Here is a 19,993-nt window from a genome sequence, read left to right on the forward strand (position 1 = left end):
TTTAGCTTCCATATTTTCTATCCGTTTCAGCGTTCCAGATTACTCCTCTTTTTCATCATTTTTTTTTTAACTGTCTATTTTTATTTATTTTCATCCACTTTTATTGATTCTTGGTGTAAATTGGATATGAGGCCACATATCTGTGTTCTATTTTCCTTTTCATCATCTTAGTGGTTTCCCATTGTGTCAGCAGTCTTTTTTTAGGTTTTTTCCTTATCTCTTTTTTCGTAACCCCTTTATTTTCTGTCTCAGTTTTCTGCTTCTTTTCTAGTTCTTCTCTCATTTTCTGCTATTGTTGCTCTACTCTTTGTTCAATTTATCTTTGATCTTTGCATAAGTATCCATGTTTGAATCTTTCCGTTGTACTTGTTTTGTCAAGGATAGAAATGACACGTAACCATCAAGTTTTTTCTATCTCCCGTTCTTTTCTTTGATTTTTGACTGGTTTTGATGGATATGGAAGGCATTCCGGTGTATTATGTCCTTCTTGGTTGCACCTGGCGCACAGCCTCACCTGTATATCATACCAAACTTGCCATCTTAGTCCATCTACAAATATGAAAGAAGCAACGTTTACAGCTATTTTTGATTTTGCTGTAAATCTTTTTTCTGACGTTTCTATATACTCACCTCCCCAGTAGACATCCATTCTACACTGTACTATACCATGTCCAGTCAATTTTTTATTCACTATTGACCTTTTCATCTCAAAAGGTCCTCCGCTGGTTTTAACGTAGCTAGATCTATCCTCACAGCTTTCAATCATTACATGTTTTATTTCTCCATCAGCCGTTGCAATCGGAATTATTCCGTTTCTTCCTTGTTTATATTATTTTACTGTTTATACCGGGACCACGCCTATCTTTTTTTCAAAAGTACCGTGGAGGAAGTCCTTGTAGTTCTGTTTATAAAAATAAATGATTTGTTTGAAAAATAATAAAAAAAAATTCAACATTCGTGGTAACGATTCTCAGTGCTAGCACTTTTTACCGGGACCACATCTACCTTATTTTAAAACTACTATTATCATAGGATTACCTGCAAATAATAGAGCGCTGAAAAGTATTGATTATTGATTGGTGGTATGCAGAACGTCGAAAATGTAATTTTGGGAGTGAAAAAAAAGGATGTTTACTCTAAGTTGAAAAATGTGGTTTTGTTTGGGAATATTAAGACAAGAGCTTTTTCTGAAACGATATAGTAGAGCCTTTTGATAACTATTGCTTGATATTTTGGATATACTTGAAGTCAAAAAGGGATATTAGGAGTAAAAAAAGGGTATGTATTCCGAGTTGAAAAACTGGCTTGGGAGGAGAAACTAGAAAAGAACTTGTTCTGAAATGATATAATAAAGGCTTTTGAAAAGTATTGCATGGTTGTACGCATAAAGTCAAAAATTAATGTTCGGAGTGAAAAAATGTGCGCTCCAAGTTGGAAAGACGATAAGTTTAATGGAGTTGGAAGTCCAATCCAAGTTGGAAAAACTTTTCTGAAGGATATTAAGAAAATAACTTGTTCTATAATGATATAATAAAGACTTTTGAAAAGTATTGTTTTTTCTTAGGTTATGTGTAAAGCTGAAAAAGTAATGTTGGACTGAAAAAAGATGTGCTCTCCAAGTTGAAAAATGGGGTTTGAGATGAGTATTAAGAAAACTTGTTCTAAAAATGATATAATATAGTCTTTTGAAAAGTATTGCTTGGTGTTGGGATATGCATAAAGTCAAAAGTAATTTTGGGAGAGAAAAAAGATGTGTACCACAAGTTCAATGTAAACGTGTTTTGGAGGAATATTAAGAAACAAACTTTTCCCTAAATGATTTAATAAATCCTTTTGAAAAGTGACGCTTGGTGTTGGGGTGTGCCTAAATTCGAAAAGTAATATTGTAAATGAAAGAGATGGGTATCAAAATGTAAAATAATTCAAGAAGGTGCTAGCGTCCTAGTAAAAAATTAAAAAAAAAATTGAGAATAAAGAAAAAGTATATCTTTATTTGTACTAATAAAAAAAAATCCACAAAATAAGTTTTTCAAAGAAAAGTAAAGCACTCCATTAAACCAAAAATGAGCAGAGAATTAAATTAAATAATCCACCAACCGTAAAAGTATCATAAAATCGAAAAATAAATTAAACCTAAAACGAACAGAAATTACAATTAATAACCAATTCAAACTCAAATATTCAGAAATTAGCGTGAGTAGGGCTAAAAAACGCTACACTTTTCCAAGGGCAGAACATGATTTGCACTTTACTGAATACTAAAATAAAGTGAAAATACTCTAAAACTTTAGAAGGGCTTATGTACTAAAACGAACTCCCAAAATCCGAGTTTGATATCTCCAAAATAATAAGAAACCAGAACAAAGGCTTATATTAAAGCAAAGTAAAAACACTGTCAAACTCTAAAATTCTAGAAGGGCTTATGTCCTTAGACGAACCTCCAAAATCTGAGATAAATCCAAAAGTAAAAATAAAACAGGGAATGGCTCGATATTCGAGAAATTTGAAACTTGGTCAAACTCTATTTTGGCTGAAAATTCCTGCTTGGTGTTGGGGCATGCCTGAAGTCTGATTAATTAAAAAGATGAGTATGAAAATGTAAAACAAGGTTTTTAAACTCGAAAAGGTGTTAGTTTCCTAATAAAAAATTCAGAAAATCTAAGAGAACACAGAAAAGCTATGTCTTTTCTAGTATTAATTTAAAAAATCATTACAAAATATGTTTTTCAAAGACATCCTAAACCCAAAAATGAACAAAAATTAAATTAAATAGTCTACCAAGCGTAAAACTACCACAAATCAGCATTGATAAATTAATGAAACCCAAAATGAACAGAAAATACAATAAATAACTAAGGCAAACTCTCAACACGGAGAAATTAAAAATTAGAATATTTGAGAATACAAAAAAGGTGTGTTTTTTTCCAATATTAATAAAAATAAACTTTCCACAAAATTAGTTTTTCAACGAAAAGTAAAGAACTCCATTAATCCAAAACATTAGCAAAAAATCAAATCAACTAATCTATCAAGCATAAAACTGCCACAAATCACCATCTATAAATCACAAAATAAACAGAAATTACAATAAATAACCGATCCAAACTCAAAACACAGAGAAATTAACATGAGTATTGCTCAAAACCCCTTCCCTAGCCCAGAAGATAAATTGCACTTTACTGAACATTAAAGTAAAGTGAAAATATGGTCAGACTCTAGACTCCAGAAGGGCTTATTTTCTTAGACAAACTCCCAAAATTTGAATTTGATCAATCCAAAAATATTAGGGAATTGGAAAAAGGTTTATATTTAAACAAAGTGGAAATGCGTTCGGAATCTGAAAATCTAGAAAGGTTTATGTTAAAGAAGGCTTATGTTAAATGATCAATCCAAAAGTAAAAAGAAAATTGGGGAAAGGCTTAATATTCGAGAAAATTGAAACTTGGTCAAACTCTAGCATAGCAATATACCACCTCAAATGCGCAAGCGGCCGTTATTTCTAATACATATCCCGAGCTATACAAGTAGAGAAATCCCTAGTCGTATCTTTATTCTAGGTATATCGAAAGTTTAAGAAATATAAAAAAAAATATGAGAATACAGAAATAACATTTATTTTCGAGTGTATCGTGAAATGTTTGCGTGTGAGAAAACGAACTTCGTAGAAAGAAGAAGAGATTATCATCTAGTCTTAGAATCAGAAAACATGACACTTAGCACGATAAAATGTAACAGTAAAGCTTCATATGGGGAAATCTAAAGGCCCTCCAAAATGCGATGAAAAAGCCCAAAATGTACATTACAAGAAAATATTATAAGAAAACTACAGTGTACAGCAGAAGCCAAAACCCATTTCCTGCATAAAAAAGGAATTGAGGTTGAACCTATAACATAAGGGTATTATCTAATTCTAGCTCAAAATATACGTCACGAGTTGTGTAATGGAGTGCAAATTTGTTTGTAAGGACTTTTTCGTCCCGAATGAAATATTTAAATTGATAGACCCGCAAAAGAAGGTTGCTTACATCTCCTGTTTATCCTGTTATAGAATTCCACCTTATTTCTAAACAAGCTTCATCCCATGGTTCGACCTGTTCTAACAATTTGAGCAAGAGTTTTAATTTATTAGAAGGTTCACTGGACCATTTTTGAATGCGGCCTAGTTTTGTATTATCTGTTGTAAGCAAGATATAAAAGCTAAAAATAGATGATATTCTTGAAACACTTTTCCCTCGGTGAATAATGGTAAGTCCTTCATTTTGGAAAATAATGGTATTGCAATAGGTTGAAAAAGATATTATGGTATGGTATTTGGCTACGGGTGGTTTCTCTTCCAGAGAGAAAATTAAATCGTTTCATGGGGTTAGAATCATGCCTCTCAGGAAAAAATACGTTTGTAGTGATAGGGATATGTTTCCCAGGTAGAAAATAATGTCTTAGGAATCGTTGCTTGGGCCTTAAACTTGTTTAAAGGTCACAAAGCTTATGAACTTTGCTTCTTATCAATACCCTATCCCTTGTCTTGAGTAACACTCTACCTGTTGTCGTGAGAAAGGTCCCATGCAATGTCGTGAGGACTCGCCTATCTTCCTATCCCTTGTCATGAGGGAGATCCCAAGTAATTTCGTGAGGCCTTGGCTATCCTCTTATCTCTTTTCATGAGGACTTCCTTATCTCCCAATGTAATGTCGTGAGGACTCGGCTATCATCATATCCCTTGTCGTAGAAATAGTCTACACAATGTCTTGAGGAGTCGGCTATGCTGCAATACAATGTGTCCGTGTGATTCTATGCTTCAATACAATGTGTCTGTATGTACCCTGTTCAATTTGTCAGGAACTACCTACCAAAAAGCAATGGCAGGCTCTACATAGCCTGATGTTTCATAAGACGTTGTGTGATACTCCACTGATTAGCAGCCGGTTGCGCAATAGATCAATAGGCGTTGGGTGTAGCTATGTGTTCTATCTCCATTTATATTGGTGATTCTGATGGGCTATCTTAAGGAGCAGAGGAAAGTCAATCGAAGACTATGGAACCAAATAGGGAAGAAAAATTTCCCTGGGCTTAGATTATCCTATTGATTTGTGATGAAGTGCGAGCAAAACACACTTCAAATTTTTTCTCAAAATTGGCATGTTTGCAGGTTATCGTAATCACCAACCAATAGAAAAATAGTCGATTCAAAACGAACAGAAACCAATCTACTGATAACTTTTCCAAAAAGTTTTAGAGCTACTCTAAACCTAGAAAACCTAAGAACTACACTAAACCAAACCCAGCAGAAGGAAAGTTATATAATTAAATTTTTAGGCAACTACAAATACCTATCAATGAAAATAGGACATAAAATGCACATATATGACAATGAATGATCAAATCAGACTTATAAAAGAAGAATTTACTATAAGCAGGAGTTGGGCTAATTTTCTAAGACTTCTTAGGGCTCGAGCTTCATTTGCGCCTTACTGAAAGTAAAACATATTTTCAGAGTTTTATCTTATTTAACATTAATAAATCCTTAATTGCTACTACTTCAGGAATTGGTATCATCACATATTAACCAATTAGCCCATTTTCATTTTTCAGTAATCTCGGTTAGTATGTTGATTCCCCCTGTTGCGGCTGATATTATGATAAATAAAAAAAAACACTTGGGTTAAATAAAAATAAGGTAAACCAGAACTTAAGTTGCGGTTTTAATAAGGTTTATGGACATTAGACCCACTTCTGTTTATCGTAATCACTGTTATTTTAAAGTTTTACTTTACAGTTACTTGTTGATTTTGATTTCTGTTTGTTTTGAGTATGAATTGTTATACAACTTCATTTCTTGTCATCTTTGATTTAATGCTGCTCTTTACTTTTCTTTGGGAACCATCGGTTTAAAAATAAAATCAAAATTAACATACCAAGAGCAGGACGGTACGAGTTCTAATTGAGAGATTTATTAATTATATAAAAGTTCATGGTAACAAAATGTAAGTAAGGACCGACCCGGATCAATAGAGCTGAAACTAAAAACAAACGGAATTTCTATACCAATAAATATATCAGAAGAATTAGCCTATTATGCTCATTCCAAATATATAAAGATCGTTAAGTTTAGTCTCTCCCATCAAAGCATACGAGCCTGAGAAAAAGTGTCAGATTTTCAAAAAAAGGGAGAAAGACTCTTTAAAAGTCATATAATTTTATTGAAACTCACACGACTGTCAAGCTCCTAACTGAAAAACCTGGAATTTTGTAATTTTTGTCCGAAGAAAGATCACGAATGCGTGTTTATTTGTATGTTTGTTTCTTTATTTTTTTCCCAGGCGTGATCGTATCAACCCAGTGGACCTAAAACGTCGAAAGAGGGCTCATTCTAATGAAAAAAAAGCTCTAGTGGTCTTTTTAACTGACCAAAACAATCTGTGGGTGAATAGCCTCCGACGCCACATTTTCCCGAAAATCATCCGATAAAGTTTTGAATTGCTATTTTGTTAAACATAGTTGAAAGACCCAGTAACTATGTCTTTGGAGATACCGTGACCTCCCAGAGTCTCTGGGGAAAGGTTTTTAAGTTATAAAGTCTGCCCATTGTTTACGTTTGGTATTTGTGATTGGGAGGTATGGATGCATTTTTCGGGTGGGGAGGACAAATTTTCTGCTGGGAGATTTTGCAGGGGTGAATTTTCGATGGAGCGCGAAGTTTTCAAGGGGGGGGGTGAACTTTTTAGGGGAGATTTTTCACTATGTGAATTTGCCAGAATTTCTATATGAAATTTCTTTATATGACTTGCTTTCTCTTACCGATTCAATTTTACGCGTAGAGATGTCAAAGGGTAATTGGCCGGTGTAAATTTTCACCAGGATTGAATTGTCCAGAGAATATTTTCATGTGGGGGGGTGGTAGATATCCTGGCTTTATTTTAAAAATGATCATAAATCAAACAAAAAACATGTTTTTTTCAACCGAAGGTAAGGACCAAAATTAAACCTTAAAATAAACAGAAATTATTACGCACATGATGAAGGTTACCCCCTCCTTAAACTTTGCTCTTTAGATTTAGATTAAATTTTGCCCCAATTCATTAAAAATGACTCCTGAAATATAAGGGTTGTTTAATTGGAAAAATTTGTAACTTTTTTTTAAAGTGCCGAAAAACTTTCGCTTGAAACAGAGTTGTTGAGAAGGGAACAACCTCCTCTTATACGTAATAGTTTCTGTTCGTTCTAAAATTTAATTTTAGCCCTTACTTTCAGTTTATAAAACTTTTTTTTTATTTAATAAAAAAGAAAACAAGATTTAGTTTAGTGGCTAACCAAACACATTCAGTTGTTTGTATAAATACAGCTTCATCTGTTTTACTTTAACAATTATTCTAATTTGCAACTTAGTTTATTATTATGTAGTTTTCATTAATTTCTTTTCTTGATTATAGGAACAAGATCCCGCGATCTGGGGAGAACCTGTCATTAGCAGTACTAAAGAAGCATTAATGATTCGATACACAATTCTACCCTATATTTATACCCAGTTTTACAATCATTTGATGTATGGTAACACGGTTGCAAGACCTTTATTCCACGAGTAAGTTCCAACTAGTTGTAATTTTGTTAAGTTTGGATTCAAGTAAACATCCGTGATCTACAGTAAAAAAGGCTGTTATACCAAACTTTCCACCAATTCAGACAAATCTTGGATTTTGAGACCAACGAAGTTTATGGATAAATATATTTTATATATATATATATATATATATATATATATATATATATATATATATATATATATATATATATATATATATATATATATATATATATATATATATATATATATATATATATATATATATATATATATATATATGTATATATAGAAAAGTCTCATTGTAAATTGTTGAACTGAACTAAAATACCTTGGAGGTACGGCAACATGTTTGTCCACCTTGATATTGCAGTAAGCGACATAAATATTGCACTTTTGTGCTTTTTCAAAAGCAGTTTTGCCTCGGAATATTAACTTCACTGAATTGCTAGTACCATAGCCTTTTGTTTCTTAGATCTCTTCCATAACAGTCCTAATCTCCTCATTCGTCGTATTCTCAGAGAATTTCAATCAGAATTTTGTTCTTTTAAACTCTAACTACAGCTTTAGAGTTTGATTGTATGCTATTAGCTATTGCTCCTACTTCTTCCTTAATTCTAGCTTACATCAGATCTAAGTTTTATTTTAATATGTTATTTGTTTTACTCTATTTAATTTATTTTAATTTCTGTTTTTTGGGTTTCTCTTCTTTGATAGCAAGTTCTGATCTTTTAAGTTTGAAATATTAAATAGCTTTGTCTATGCTTGTCTTAAGTCTGAATATGAACGTTTAATTTTGTTTTAAAACAACTCTTCCGGAAAGTAATTTTAATTAACGAGAGTAAACATTGGACTTAAATAATAATAATAATAGTTTATTCCTTAAATGAAAACCACAGTTGTTTAAGGGGTCAACTTCTCTTTTCTTAAGCAAATCACTAATAACACATTTCAGGTCATTTGGAGATGAGCCAAAAAGATGCAATTTTTAAGGATTTACTACCTTAAAATTATTTAATATTCAAGAGCCATAAAACAATCTTATGGAGCAATCTTTAAATTTCATAAACTATATTTTCTACTAATTAACACTAGGAAAAATATAAACATTATCAACTTACTTAAAAATGATGCGAAGTTTTGTTTTTGATCCATCTTAATGTTTACACGAATGATGAACTAATATTAGTTGAGTAATTTGAGCTAAGAAATATACTAGTTTGAAATTAATTTCTGAGTTAGTTATATGAATTACTTAATTCTTTCTTTTTTCTTAGGTTTCCAACTGACACAAATGCCTGGAACATTGACGAACAGTTCCTACTTGGTCCAGCCTTTATGGTATCTCCTGTACTTTATAAGGTAAATTATATAAGTTGCTATCCCTATTTCACATGAGGCAAAAGATATTTCTAGGAAAAATCAGAAGTGATGGCAAAATTGAGAATATTTTTGCCAACCTCCTTTTGCTCCCTTGGTACTCCAATCTTTACATGCTCATTATTATGGCATACCCTAAGTCATTGGGTGGAAAAATTAATTAAAAAATAGACAAATGAACAGAAACTCATCCCGTGTGCAAAATTTTGTATAGAGGCCTTAGATTTCGGGTAAAATCAGAATCGTTGAGTACCAGATATTCCGCCTTTTTGACAATCAACTTCTTTTTGAAATATTTTTCCTGTTATGTGGATATAGATTAATATAGATTAACCCTTAATATAGAATAGATATAAATTAACCCTGATATAATAGATTCGTTTATAGCTCCGTCTTTGATCCATAATGTGGTTTCAAAATATATATTTACTAGTATTCGATGCGTTGTGTTACATTTTTCATTGTCAGTCCGCAACTACGTCACATTGTCAGTCCGCAACTACGACTGCTTTCTCCAGCCCATTGCTTGTTAAGTTTATGATAGCATCTGCTCTCTTAAAAAGAAATTTAAGCTCTTACTTGGACGTTTTTGATTTTATCTGTAATGAATGCAAAAGTCCTGTTACTTCAAAGTGGGATCAATTTTTCCTTGAATTAATCAAGGAAAAAAGTTTTTGCCGTTTTCTTATTCAGAGACTAAGAAAGAAGTAACCATGTTGTTAATATTGGATTTACTACCAAAAATACTCTTTATGTAAAAAATTGTATCTAATTTTACTGCTATCACTTTCGCCCTTGGTACTTCTGAAAGCAATGCCACCAAAATATACCCTCTTTTTTCAAAAGTTTTAGCTTATTTCGTTACTTTTACTTTCATCAAATCCCCCTGGTGGATCAAAATTGAGGAAAGTGATTTTTGGTTGTATTAAGTGATTCAAGCCTTACGACAAATCCTCTGAGTAATCTTTTTACAAATACTCTGGTTAGTTACTATTGGACGTAGCTCATTATCATCAATTTTTTAATTTTATATCCATTTTTTTAAGAAAATAAACCAGTAACGACATGAAATAAATTGAAGCGCATTATTGAAGCATTGTTGAAACAGCTTGTCGAATGAAGCGCAATTTTACAGTAATTATAGATGCATATGCAGTGGCAATTTTACGAAAAATATGGCTTATAAGAAGTTGTTGGGTGTGAGAGAGAGTTGAATCGATTGAGAAGCCAGGATAGGTGATACTTTCAACTGGATGAACCATAGAGGCACCAAGATTCACAGATGGAACATGGTTATTTTCACGCCAGTTGAAAACGATAAACTCACGCTTCCCAGTGTTGAATTTATGAACAAGGCTTAGGTATTCATCTTGTAATTTTTGAATAATTTTAAAATCTATTCAATGTTTTGGTTGGTATTAAAGATTACAGTGTATGGCATAAGAGAAGCATTGATACCATCAGAAATACAGGAAGATGGAAATTTTCTTGGAGATTACCACTATAGTTTTAAATAAAACTGGAGAAGAATTTGAGCCTTGCTGGCCACTTCTTTGGCCGGGAATTCTTCCAGCTCGGGGAATCGTCTTCTTAGATTTTGTAAGAGGGGTCTTTGGACGGAGTTTTTGGCGAAAATACATATCACAAAAAGCTTTAATGGTGCAACAGTTTGCAGCCCTTTTAGCAGCAAAAAGTAGTATTGCCACATGGATAAGAGAGTTGAAGGCTCGACTGACATCAAGTCCTCCAAAAAACAGGGGAAAACTTTAAGCATCGGATTATAAAAGCAAGTTGGCAGCAGTAGAAAATGACTCAGGACAACAGAACTCACGCAGAATACCGAACCTATGAGGTGGAGCATAATACTTCAGTATAAAAACACAACATTGGCTTCAGCTTTCTAATTGCTGATTCAACTACGGATGTCATAGCCATAATATCGTCAAATGAACCCAGAGGCCTATTGGACAACTCTACACGGCCAGAATCAAATTTCACTCAAGCAAGAGATCTATTGAAGAGAACTCAGTTGCACAATAATTATACCATTCGGCATCAGATATATTAGAAGCAGAAAATGATGCGGTGCAACCAAGCTGACGAAACACCTTCCTGAGGAAATTTTCATGCAAAGCAACCATAGATGAAAACTCTGAAATGACACACAACCGATAGTTTTTTAATTCCCGAGTGAACCGTCTCTTAGTGCGTAATCAAACAGAATTAACAGTGCCGCTAAGAGGGCGGCCGCATTGATTCTATCAGATCAGCTTGAACTTTGCAGAAGCACAAGCTTCCACAAGTCTTGGCTTAACAGAACATTTTAGAACGAATCCCTTACGAAATCGTCTGCTAGGCATACAATCTTTTATGCACATAGGAGAGCATAGTAAACTTCGAAACAATAAATATCTAAGACAAGGCACTGTTCATAGAAGGTTTATTCATCAGCAAGAGAAATGGCGGAAGAATTATACCTAACAAATGCAATGAGCGAACAACAATTTTCCATTTTTTTTCTGACTATGCTGTAGTTCAGTTATTTCATTGGTGGCCTCCTTACGCATATTATCAATAAAGGATATAAGATAAATTTAATTTGGAATGTCCGTAGGGAAGCTTACCAACACAATTGTATCCGATGGACGGGGAAAAGAAAAAACTGGAACTGGATGTGCGGAAGTAACGCAAGCGCTCTGTTGGTCCATAAGCCCATCTAGTTTACATGACATTTCATTTATTTTGCAAGTCTATTCAGGAGCAACAGCGTCTCCAATAGCAGGAGTTCCAAACGGATCAAAAATGACAAGTCTCAGAATCACTTTCTTTTCTTCGGCTGCCGTAACTAGAATTCTAAACATTTTTGGAATCATTCTTATCATGTTTCACGCCATGTTATTATGTCAAACTCACTGAATAAAGTCTTTAAGCTTTAATTGTCGTCTCATGGTTGAAGAACCTGACTGCTAGTGACATAATCCTGTCCGTTCGGGTTCCATCCGTCAGCGACCGAACGAGATAATTTAGTGCAGCATTTAAAATTAGCTTCTGTTGGCCAATTTCAAAATATAGCGCCGAGATATAGGGTCTAATGGACGTACGTGTACTGTCTGCTGTCTTAATACTAGATGTTCCATGGAGCAAACCTTAGTGTTTGATTGCGTGTAGAGAAATCAAAATTGAATTCAAAGAACTTCACGACAAAACAAAAAATTCACGGCAAAATAAAATTCACGTAAAGGCCTTCAATATAGGTAGGTATAAGCCAACTTTCATAATGCCCTTTATCCTTGCACAAATAACTGCACAAATTAGCTTGACTAAACAATATTTATGTAAGATGGCGTGTCTTGCATAGCAACCCGAAGAATGTGTTAAATCGTAATAAAACTTCAGGAAACGGTATACAAAAAAAATAAAAAAGCTTGTGACAATTTGAGAGCGAAAGAAAATTTATTTTGTGACGAAGAGTTAGAGAAAAAATTGAAAGAATTAAAAGAAAATAAGACCTCAGGTATTGATAGTGCCGTAAACGAGCTTTTGTAATATTATGGCAGTGAAGTTAGAGGTAAAATAATGAAGATTACGGGAATGATTTTTGGAAAAGGGGAAGTACCAAGCAGTTTTAAGGAAATTTTAATTAGACCAAATTGTAAGAGAGGTCTTAGGAGTGAGTATGATAACTATAGGGGCATTGGCTTGCTTTTTGTTGGAAGTAGATTACTTAGTGTGATAATGCCTTTTAGACTTAGAAATGCTGTTGGTAAAGTTTTAAAATAAGAACGGTGTAGTTTCAAGAAGGGGAGAGGAGGTGTTAAACCCAATTTTCACTCTTAGAGTATTGATTAAGAAGGCTTTCGATTAAGAAATAGGAGTTCCATTCAGCCGATAGAATAGCTTTAATGAAGGTTCTCTACTTTTATGGTATGCTAGATAAATACCTTGAAACGAGTAGTGCATCTTAGGAGAAAAATGGTACTGCGGTTAAAATAGTTAATGAGGGTAGTAGCCGGTTTCGTATTTAATAAGAGGTTAAGTAGTTTTATAATCCCTATCTATATGGTTTATTTTGACAAACTTTGTTCTAAGGATCACGGCAAAGGCTGTGGAAATACTTGGAATCAAAGGTAAAAGTAGGAAGGTAAAACTCCCCGAGACTTAGATGATACAGATGACTTGAGTGTCTTAAATAAAAATTCCTAGGGTGCAAGAATATGTTTGAAAATCAATGGTAAGGAGACTAAGTCGCTTAGACTTGGAATAAACAAAGTTAAATAGGACATGTTGGGAAACGGGAAGATCAACCAGGTGGATAGCCTCACTTTCCTGTGCAGAGTAAGAACGGTGTATACAGATTAATGTGAAAAGTATAATGGCCATAGGCCAATATTTATTTTCGGTTCCATTTCAACTTAACCCTCTGTAACTGAAGCCCAAGCAATTGAACAAATGTAACTGAGCCCTCGTCTATCTTACGCTTTGTGTAACGGATCCCCCGTTTAACTAAAACCCTGTGTAATAGAACCCCCTTGAATCTGAACCTTGATGCAACTAAGCCCTCGTGCAACAGAGCCACTGTGTAACTGAACCCCCGTTCAACTGGAACCATCCTGCAACTCAACCCTCGTATATCTGAATCCTAATGCAGCAGAACCCATTTACCTGATCCCTCGTGCAGCTGAAGTCCCGTGAAACTCAACCCCATTTAATCTAATACTTGTGAAATTGAACCTCATTTAACTGAACTATTGTTCAGCTGAACCTCCCTTTAACTGAACTGACAAAAAACTCACAGCACTTGCAACTCATCCTCACTTAACTATACCTCGTGCAACTGAACCCCCGTATAACTGGGACCCGATGCAACTCAGCCCCAATTAACTAAACCTTCATTCAACATATAAATCTGGCTTTAATGGTTTGTGATGTCTGATTTTCTTTTTTCGTGTGTGACAATGAAACAGAGGTTTTTTGATAAGTGATCTTGACAGGCATCTATTTCAAGACCTTAAAGAACCAACAAACAGTCACAACGAGATAGAACATGTAAAAAATTTAGCATGTGTTTTAAACCATGATACTACATCATGTTCGTAGTAAAAAAAATTGAAAAACAGGATGTTGGTTTTGGGAGCCAAAAAGTCTTCAACTACCCTGCGCAAAATAATAGACTAATTTATAAGGTGCTTATTAGTCTTTCACCAGCTATAATATTTATTATTTTAAATTATGCAATTAAACTCAAGCTAGGCCAGTCTTCGCATAATGCGCTAGTTTTTTTCAGAATTCACAATAAATAGAGATGTGTGTTGGGAGACGTTATGGAGACGTTATTGTGTTGGGAGACGTTGGGAGATGTGTGTTGGGAGACGTTATAAATAGAGATGTGTGTTGGGAGACGTTAGCTGGTTATGTAGATAGGTGTTGCTTGCAAAACTGTGAAGCGCTGATTTTGTAGTGTCAAAATGAAGAAAATAGCCCCTATCATTATCAGATCAACCTTGTATTTGAATAAATTTTTTTTACTCGATAGTTTTCTCAAAACTCTTTGTTCCACTTGCGAAGGTGACTAGGAAAAGGGGTATTCATGAGGGGAACTTTAAACACTAGTTGAGGGGATTTTTATCCTGGAGGTTTCAATAGTAGACATTTTATGATTTGAAGCCTTTACACTCCAGAAATGACACTTAAATTGTATTTGGCGCCTCAAGACATTTTATGATAGTGTTGTTATGACTAAATTATAAAAAGCGCGTAAATGTGAATGTCAGCTTTCAAATCACCTTAAACAGCTATCTATGATATTTTTGTATCCTTTTAGTTTTGAATAAATTAAACAGAAACAGAGAGACTTGTCAGCATTTTTAGCTGTTATAAACTTGTTTACGCAATACACTTTTATTATTGAGATGAATTTAAATAATAGCTATAATTCCTGAGGTAGGTGCTAGATTTCTCTGTACTAGGGTACATCTATTGCTGAGACCATGACCATCAAGTGTGTTCAGGTCCTGAGCATCAAAATTTTCGCCAATTTTCCATTATACAGAGAAGGACAGAAGGATAAACTGTTGTTCTTTAAGGGGGGGGGGGGGGTAAATTTCAAAATCGAAACGGCATAAAAACAAAAAACAACACGAAATTAAAAAATCAATAAATAAAGACTATTTTATTTGAATCAGCTTTCGTCACTTACGATAAAACGGGCTTAATTACATTTTCTAGTCATTTTGGTGATTTGAGGAGGGCTGAGCTGAGTGAGTTTGAGTTGCATGGATATTGAGTTTCGTGAGGGTTTAGTTCCATTGAGGTTCAGTTGAATGATGGTTCAGTTAGATGAAGGTTGAGTTGTACCAATGTACAGTTAACCGGAGGTTAAGTTGCATGAGGGTCTTGTTTTACGCGGTTCAATTTTACAGGATTCAGTTAAACGAGGGTTCAGTCGGACGAGGATTTGGTTAAATGGGGTTGAATAAGCCTCATTGAGTTTAGTAGCGGTAGTATAGTAATAGTAGGAGTTGTAGCAGCAGTAGTATTAGTTGTTGTAGTACTAGTAGTAGTAGCAGTAGTAGTAGTTGTTATAGTAGTAGTAGTAGTAGCAGTATTAGTAGTAGTAGTAGTAGTAGTAGTAGTAGTAGTAGTAGTAGTAGTAGTAGTAGTAGTAGTAGTAGTAGTAGTAGTAGTAGTAGTAGTAGTAGTAGTGGTAGTAGTAGTAGTAGCAGTAGTAGTAGAAGTAGTAGCAGTAGTAGTATCGAGGGTCAAAATTTATGCTTTCTGATTGCTGTTAAATAACGTTTCCAGTTTCGTAATTTTGCCAAAAATATATTACTTCAATAAAGTCAAGGAAAAGCTATCATATTTAACAATGAGACATAATTAAAATTTTTAATTTTAATGCTTCAAGTCAATACTATTCTAATATTTTTAAAGTCAATACTTTCTTGAATAAACATCCTCTTTTTGTGATTCATTTTCATATTTCGATGAACAATGCTTCACGATGTCTGTGTGTATGCCAATACTTCTTTTGCAGAAAAATCTGTGACTTGTTTTATTGGCTAATGTTTTTTGGCTAATTTATTGGCTAATAAGGCTTCGATGAGTACAGTTAAAAATTTTATTTACTTGGTCATCAAAACGAACTAGGAGAAAATATTAAATTATTTGTCTCAACGGCTGAAGTCCTAGCTGGCTTGATTTCTTGCATAAATCTCTTGTACTGCTGACTGATTTCTTTTTCATGTATCTATGGATTTCATTTAGTAACATGAAGAAAAACTTAGATGCATGAAAGTGCTTGAAACAAGTTTTCATGTAATAGAAGTAAATAATTCCACTTTCCTACGGCAGAACTCTTATTCTTTTATACTTTTGTGATGAAAAGATATAAGATGCTTCCTAGGATTAGGCACTAAAGAGAATCAATAGTTCACTAGAACTTTACTCAGTCCCATCATTTTCATAAAAAAAATGTTTGCAAATTATTAATATTGTTAGTATTTCATAAAATTTAAAGATATACTTTTTATTTTAGGATACAACCGTTATTGATGCTTATTTCCCAGATGCAAGATGGTATAACTACTATGATGTAAGTACCTATATTTACTTTTTACCCTCTCTAAGTTTATATTTGATTATTTAAAATATTAACAGCGTAAAACAATACATTCGGTTCTTTTCTTAGCTATCCCACAAGCCTCATCGACAATGTTATTTAGCTGTTTCATATGCTGGCATAACTTTGTTTTCAAACATTCAAAGACTTTAAGTAGTTAAATACCTTTAATATCCGGGGGTGCTTAGCACATTTCACCAGAAAAATCTCTCCTTGGAAAATACCCCCAGGAAATTCACATCCGCAAAAAAATTCTCCAAGAACCTTCCTTTTCACAAAATACCTCCTGGAAAATTTTTTCCACCGTATAATCCCTTCTGGTGAATTCCCCTGTAAAAAATTCCCTCCCCGCGGAAAATTTTCTCCCTTAGAAAATAGTCCCTTCATCATTCCCCCGCGGTGAATTCTCGATGAAATATTCTTCCCCGCAGATAATAACCCACAAAAAAAATTGAGCAGTCCAAGGAATAAAATGACAAATAAAAACTAATTCAGAAAATAATAAATTTTGGAATATTCTGCCTTTATTCAAAAATATAGGCAGAGTATATGGTGTACAGTATTCTAAAGTATTAATATTACCTTTTTTTTATCTTCATTCTTTTTTATTGTGGGTTGACCTATCATAGCAGGGAACGATAAACGGTCTCGGGGGATGGCAATGAATTATAATGACTGGTTGGTCATTTTTACCAGGTGCTTTAAATGATATTGCTACTGAAATCACTACATTTTGTCTTTTTTATTATTGATTGATACTTATTTTCTTTCATTGATCTTACGTCATCTATTTCCATAGAAATGGAATTCCATTAGGGTAATAGAAATGTTTCTATTATGAAAAAATTAAGCCAGTAAAATACTGGGGTCACGCGCCAGTAATTTGCCTCCTCAAATTTTATCTGACTAGATGAAAATATTGCGACATAATAGCATAAAAGATTGAGACGGGCTTCCTCCCTCCTTCTATGCGTGACACCCCTGCCAATTACTATAGTAAATAATACCATCATGGGCGTAGGCAGTATCTTGTCTACAGGGACAGCCGGTTCTGTGATAGAGGTGGGGCTTATAAATGCTTCCCGAGGTCCTTCGAATATAGGTCTTTAGAAACTCGTTATTCTGTATTTGGCTAAAACACGGCCTTTTGCATTTTTCATGTGCTTTTTTCCCGCAATAGACCCACTATCCTACTTTCAATTTCCAGAAAACATAAACACCATAATGACATTTGAACATTGGGGACTTTTGGTGGATTATAAAAGCTCTGACAGATGAAAGTGTATGTTTTTAAAATGTCTGACGTTGATTAATATTTTTATCAAAATATCATATTGGATCACGTTTACGGGAATTAGATCTGGATTGTGTTCAATTTTCCCTAAAGGCCTGCTCCTAAATACTAATGCTAGAAAAACTGCAAACTTGCGTTGTATTCTCTTTTTATTTGCCGGTCTTTTAAGAGCTTCTACGACGTGCTATCCTCTTTGGTTTGCTGTTAGTATTTTTTCGTCCCGCGGGATGACGAACTCCCGCTTTGACCACATCACCCAGGGTATGTTCGGCATACCGTACTAGGGTGTACAACGGCAGGCTATCCTTGTAAAGGTTGTGTAAATGGCATATATTAAGGTTAAAGGTAAGCTCAAAACCTGAAACTTCATTAATTCTCGCGCTGTTTAACTCTGGCAGACCAGTAGATGAAGTGAAATTCTATTTTTTCCTGTTTAAATTCATTCAAGAATAAATGCTTAAAAGCAAAACAGAAGAGAAAAGAAAGAAAGGTGATTGGGATCAAGAAAAAAAGTAAACAGCAGTTTTTTTGTCCAAGTCGGCAAAGTCAGTCTGATTCTCTGGAAGTGCTAGAGGAACACTGCAAAACCACCTGAAAAAAGTTGAGAAGCTGAATAATCGTTCTACAAGATATTTTACCTGAGTTTTGTTTATACCCTGTTACAACACAAAATAAATATTTACAGAGGAACAAGAAAAAGTAATAAAAACTTACTTGAGAACGATAGCTGGTATGCATGTCGACTGTACTCCCCTTGTAGCATGATAATTGGCATACACTTATTCCACTATTAAGAGCATAAAAGTACCGGATAACAGGACGTGTAAAGGTAGTGGAAACAGTGGAGTAATTCCAGGTAAAGATTGGTACCGTGGTTTTATGGATTGCCTTAAAACTATATCATTAAGAACGTCAGAAGATACAAGCTTATGACGGGCAACTGCTTTCAACCGTCAAAGTATAGGAGCTTTCTTTAACAACCTAGAGGGAGGTATAGGTAAACATATGTTCAGACCACAAGATACTTGGTGTGATGACGAATAGGGTTGGAAAACATACACGAAACTGGTAAGATCATTGTACAGCAAGGCCAGAAGTAAGCGGGGAAGGTCAAGTCAGCAGAAAATGGTCAGTTGACCACGATTTGTGTGAATATTCATGCATTGGGAATACAGTCCTTTCTTTACTTATATCCTCAAGACAACCGTGTCTGGAAATTTCAATCAAGGGAGCATTACCAGGAACTATCATGATTGACTCAGAAAATACTTCTGACAAAATGACTATCCCTTTTTCATTGCTTTGATTGCAACTTTTATCAATCAAGTCAAACTGTCTAAACAGTCACACATACTTTTGAAAATAGACGACCAGTACCGCCGATATACAATTGAATACCTCTATCTAGCTAAAACTAATAATGGTTTACTTTTAAGTGTTCCTGCACACTATATTCACAAGCCACATGCTCTAGAATGGAAATTCATTAAGCGCCTGCAGGCATACAACAGCCAGGAAGCCGCAAGATTTATAGCTACAGGTAAAAGTAAAAATGTACCAGTGTATGACATTGATAAGCTTTTAGGGAAAGCATATACAAAGGCTTTCACTCCAGAGAATGTAACAACGGACACCAGCAGCAAAGATGTCTTCAGGGATTTTGAGCTCCTCTCGTCATATGTCTCAGACATAATGCTTACTATATCTAGTGATGCACTTACCAGGGAAGTTTATATTCTCAGCACAAGTCCTGGGTGAAATTTGGACTCCTTCTTTAACACAGAAAACGAAACAGACGCAGAATAGGTTCCGACCTTATATGAGAAGCATAGGTCAGCAGATAAATTGTTAAAAGAGATCGTCCACGCAAACCCCTTTCCAAAAGGCTCAACACACAAAATCAACAGGAAAAAAATGCGAAAAATTCAGATATGCTCACTGAAACCCTTATGGAATAACGCATTACTTCTAGGATAAAAGCTGTATCTTCCAAGAAGGCCTTAGACTTGACTAACTTGACTTAAGTCTCCTGCCGGGCACTGCTCGGCGTAGAGAGTGACATCTGCCTACTCCATCCACTTCGGTCCATGGCGAGTATATGCTCTTCGCCCTGTCTGATGTTTGC

General features: G+C 34.4%; 1 protein-coding gene across 1 annotated transcript in view; it reads left to right on the forward strand.

The window, feature by feature from the left end:
* Window positions 1-19,993, forward strand: part of LOC136037533 (sucrase-isomaltase, intestinal-like) — a 215,458-nt gene that overhangs the window by 179,835 nt on the left and 15,630 nt on the right. The window contains exons 34-36 of the mRNA XM_065720255.1: window positions 7,428-7,576; window positions 8,854-8,938; window positions 16,491-16,547. Coding sequence (XP_065576327.1) covers window positions 7,428-7,576; window positions 8,854-8,938; window positions 16,491-16,547 — 291 coding nt within the window. The remainder of the gene's footprint in view (window positions 1-7,427; window positions 7,577-8,853; window positions 8,939-16,490; window positions 16,548-19,993) is intronic.

Source organism: Artemia franciscana, chromosome 17 (genome assembly GCF_032884065.1).
Source record: "Artemia franciscana chromosome 17, ASM3288406v1, whole genome shotgun sequence".
NCBI classification, from domain to species: Eukaryota; Metazoa; Arthropoda; class Branchiopoda; order Anostraca; family Artemiidae; genus Artemia; species Artemia franciscana.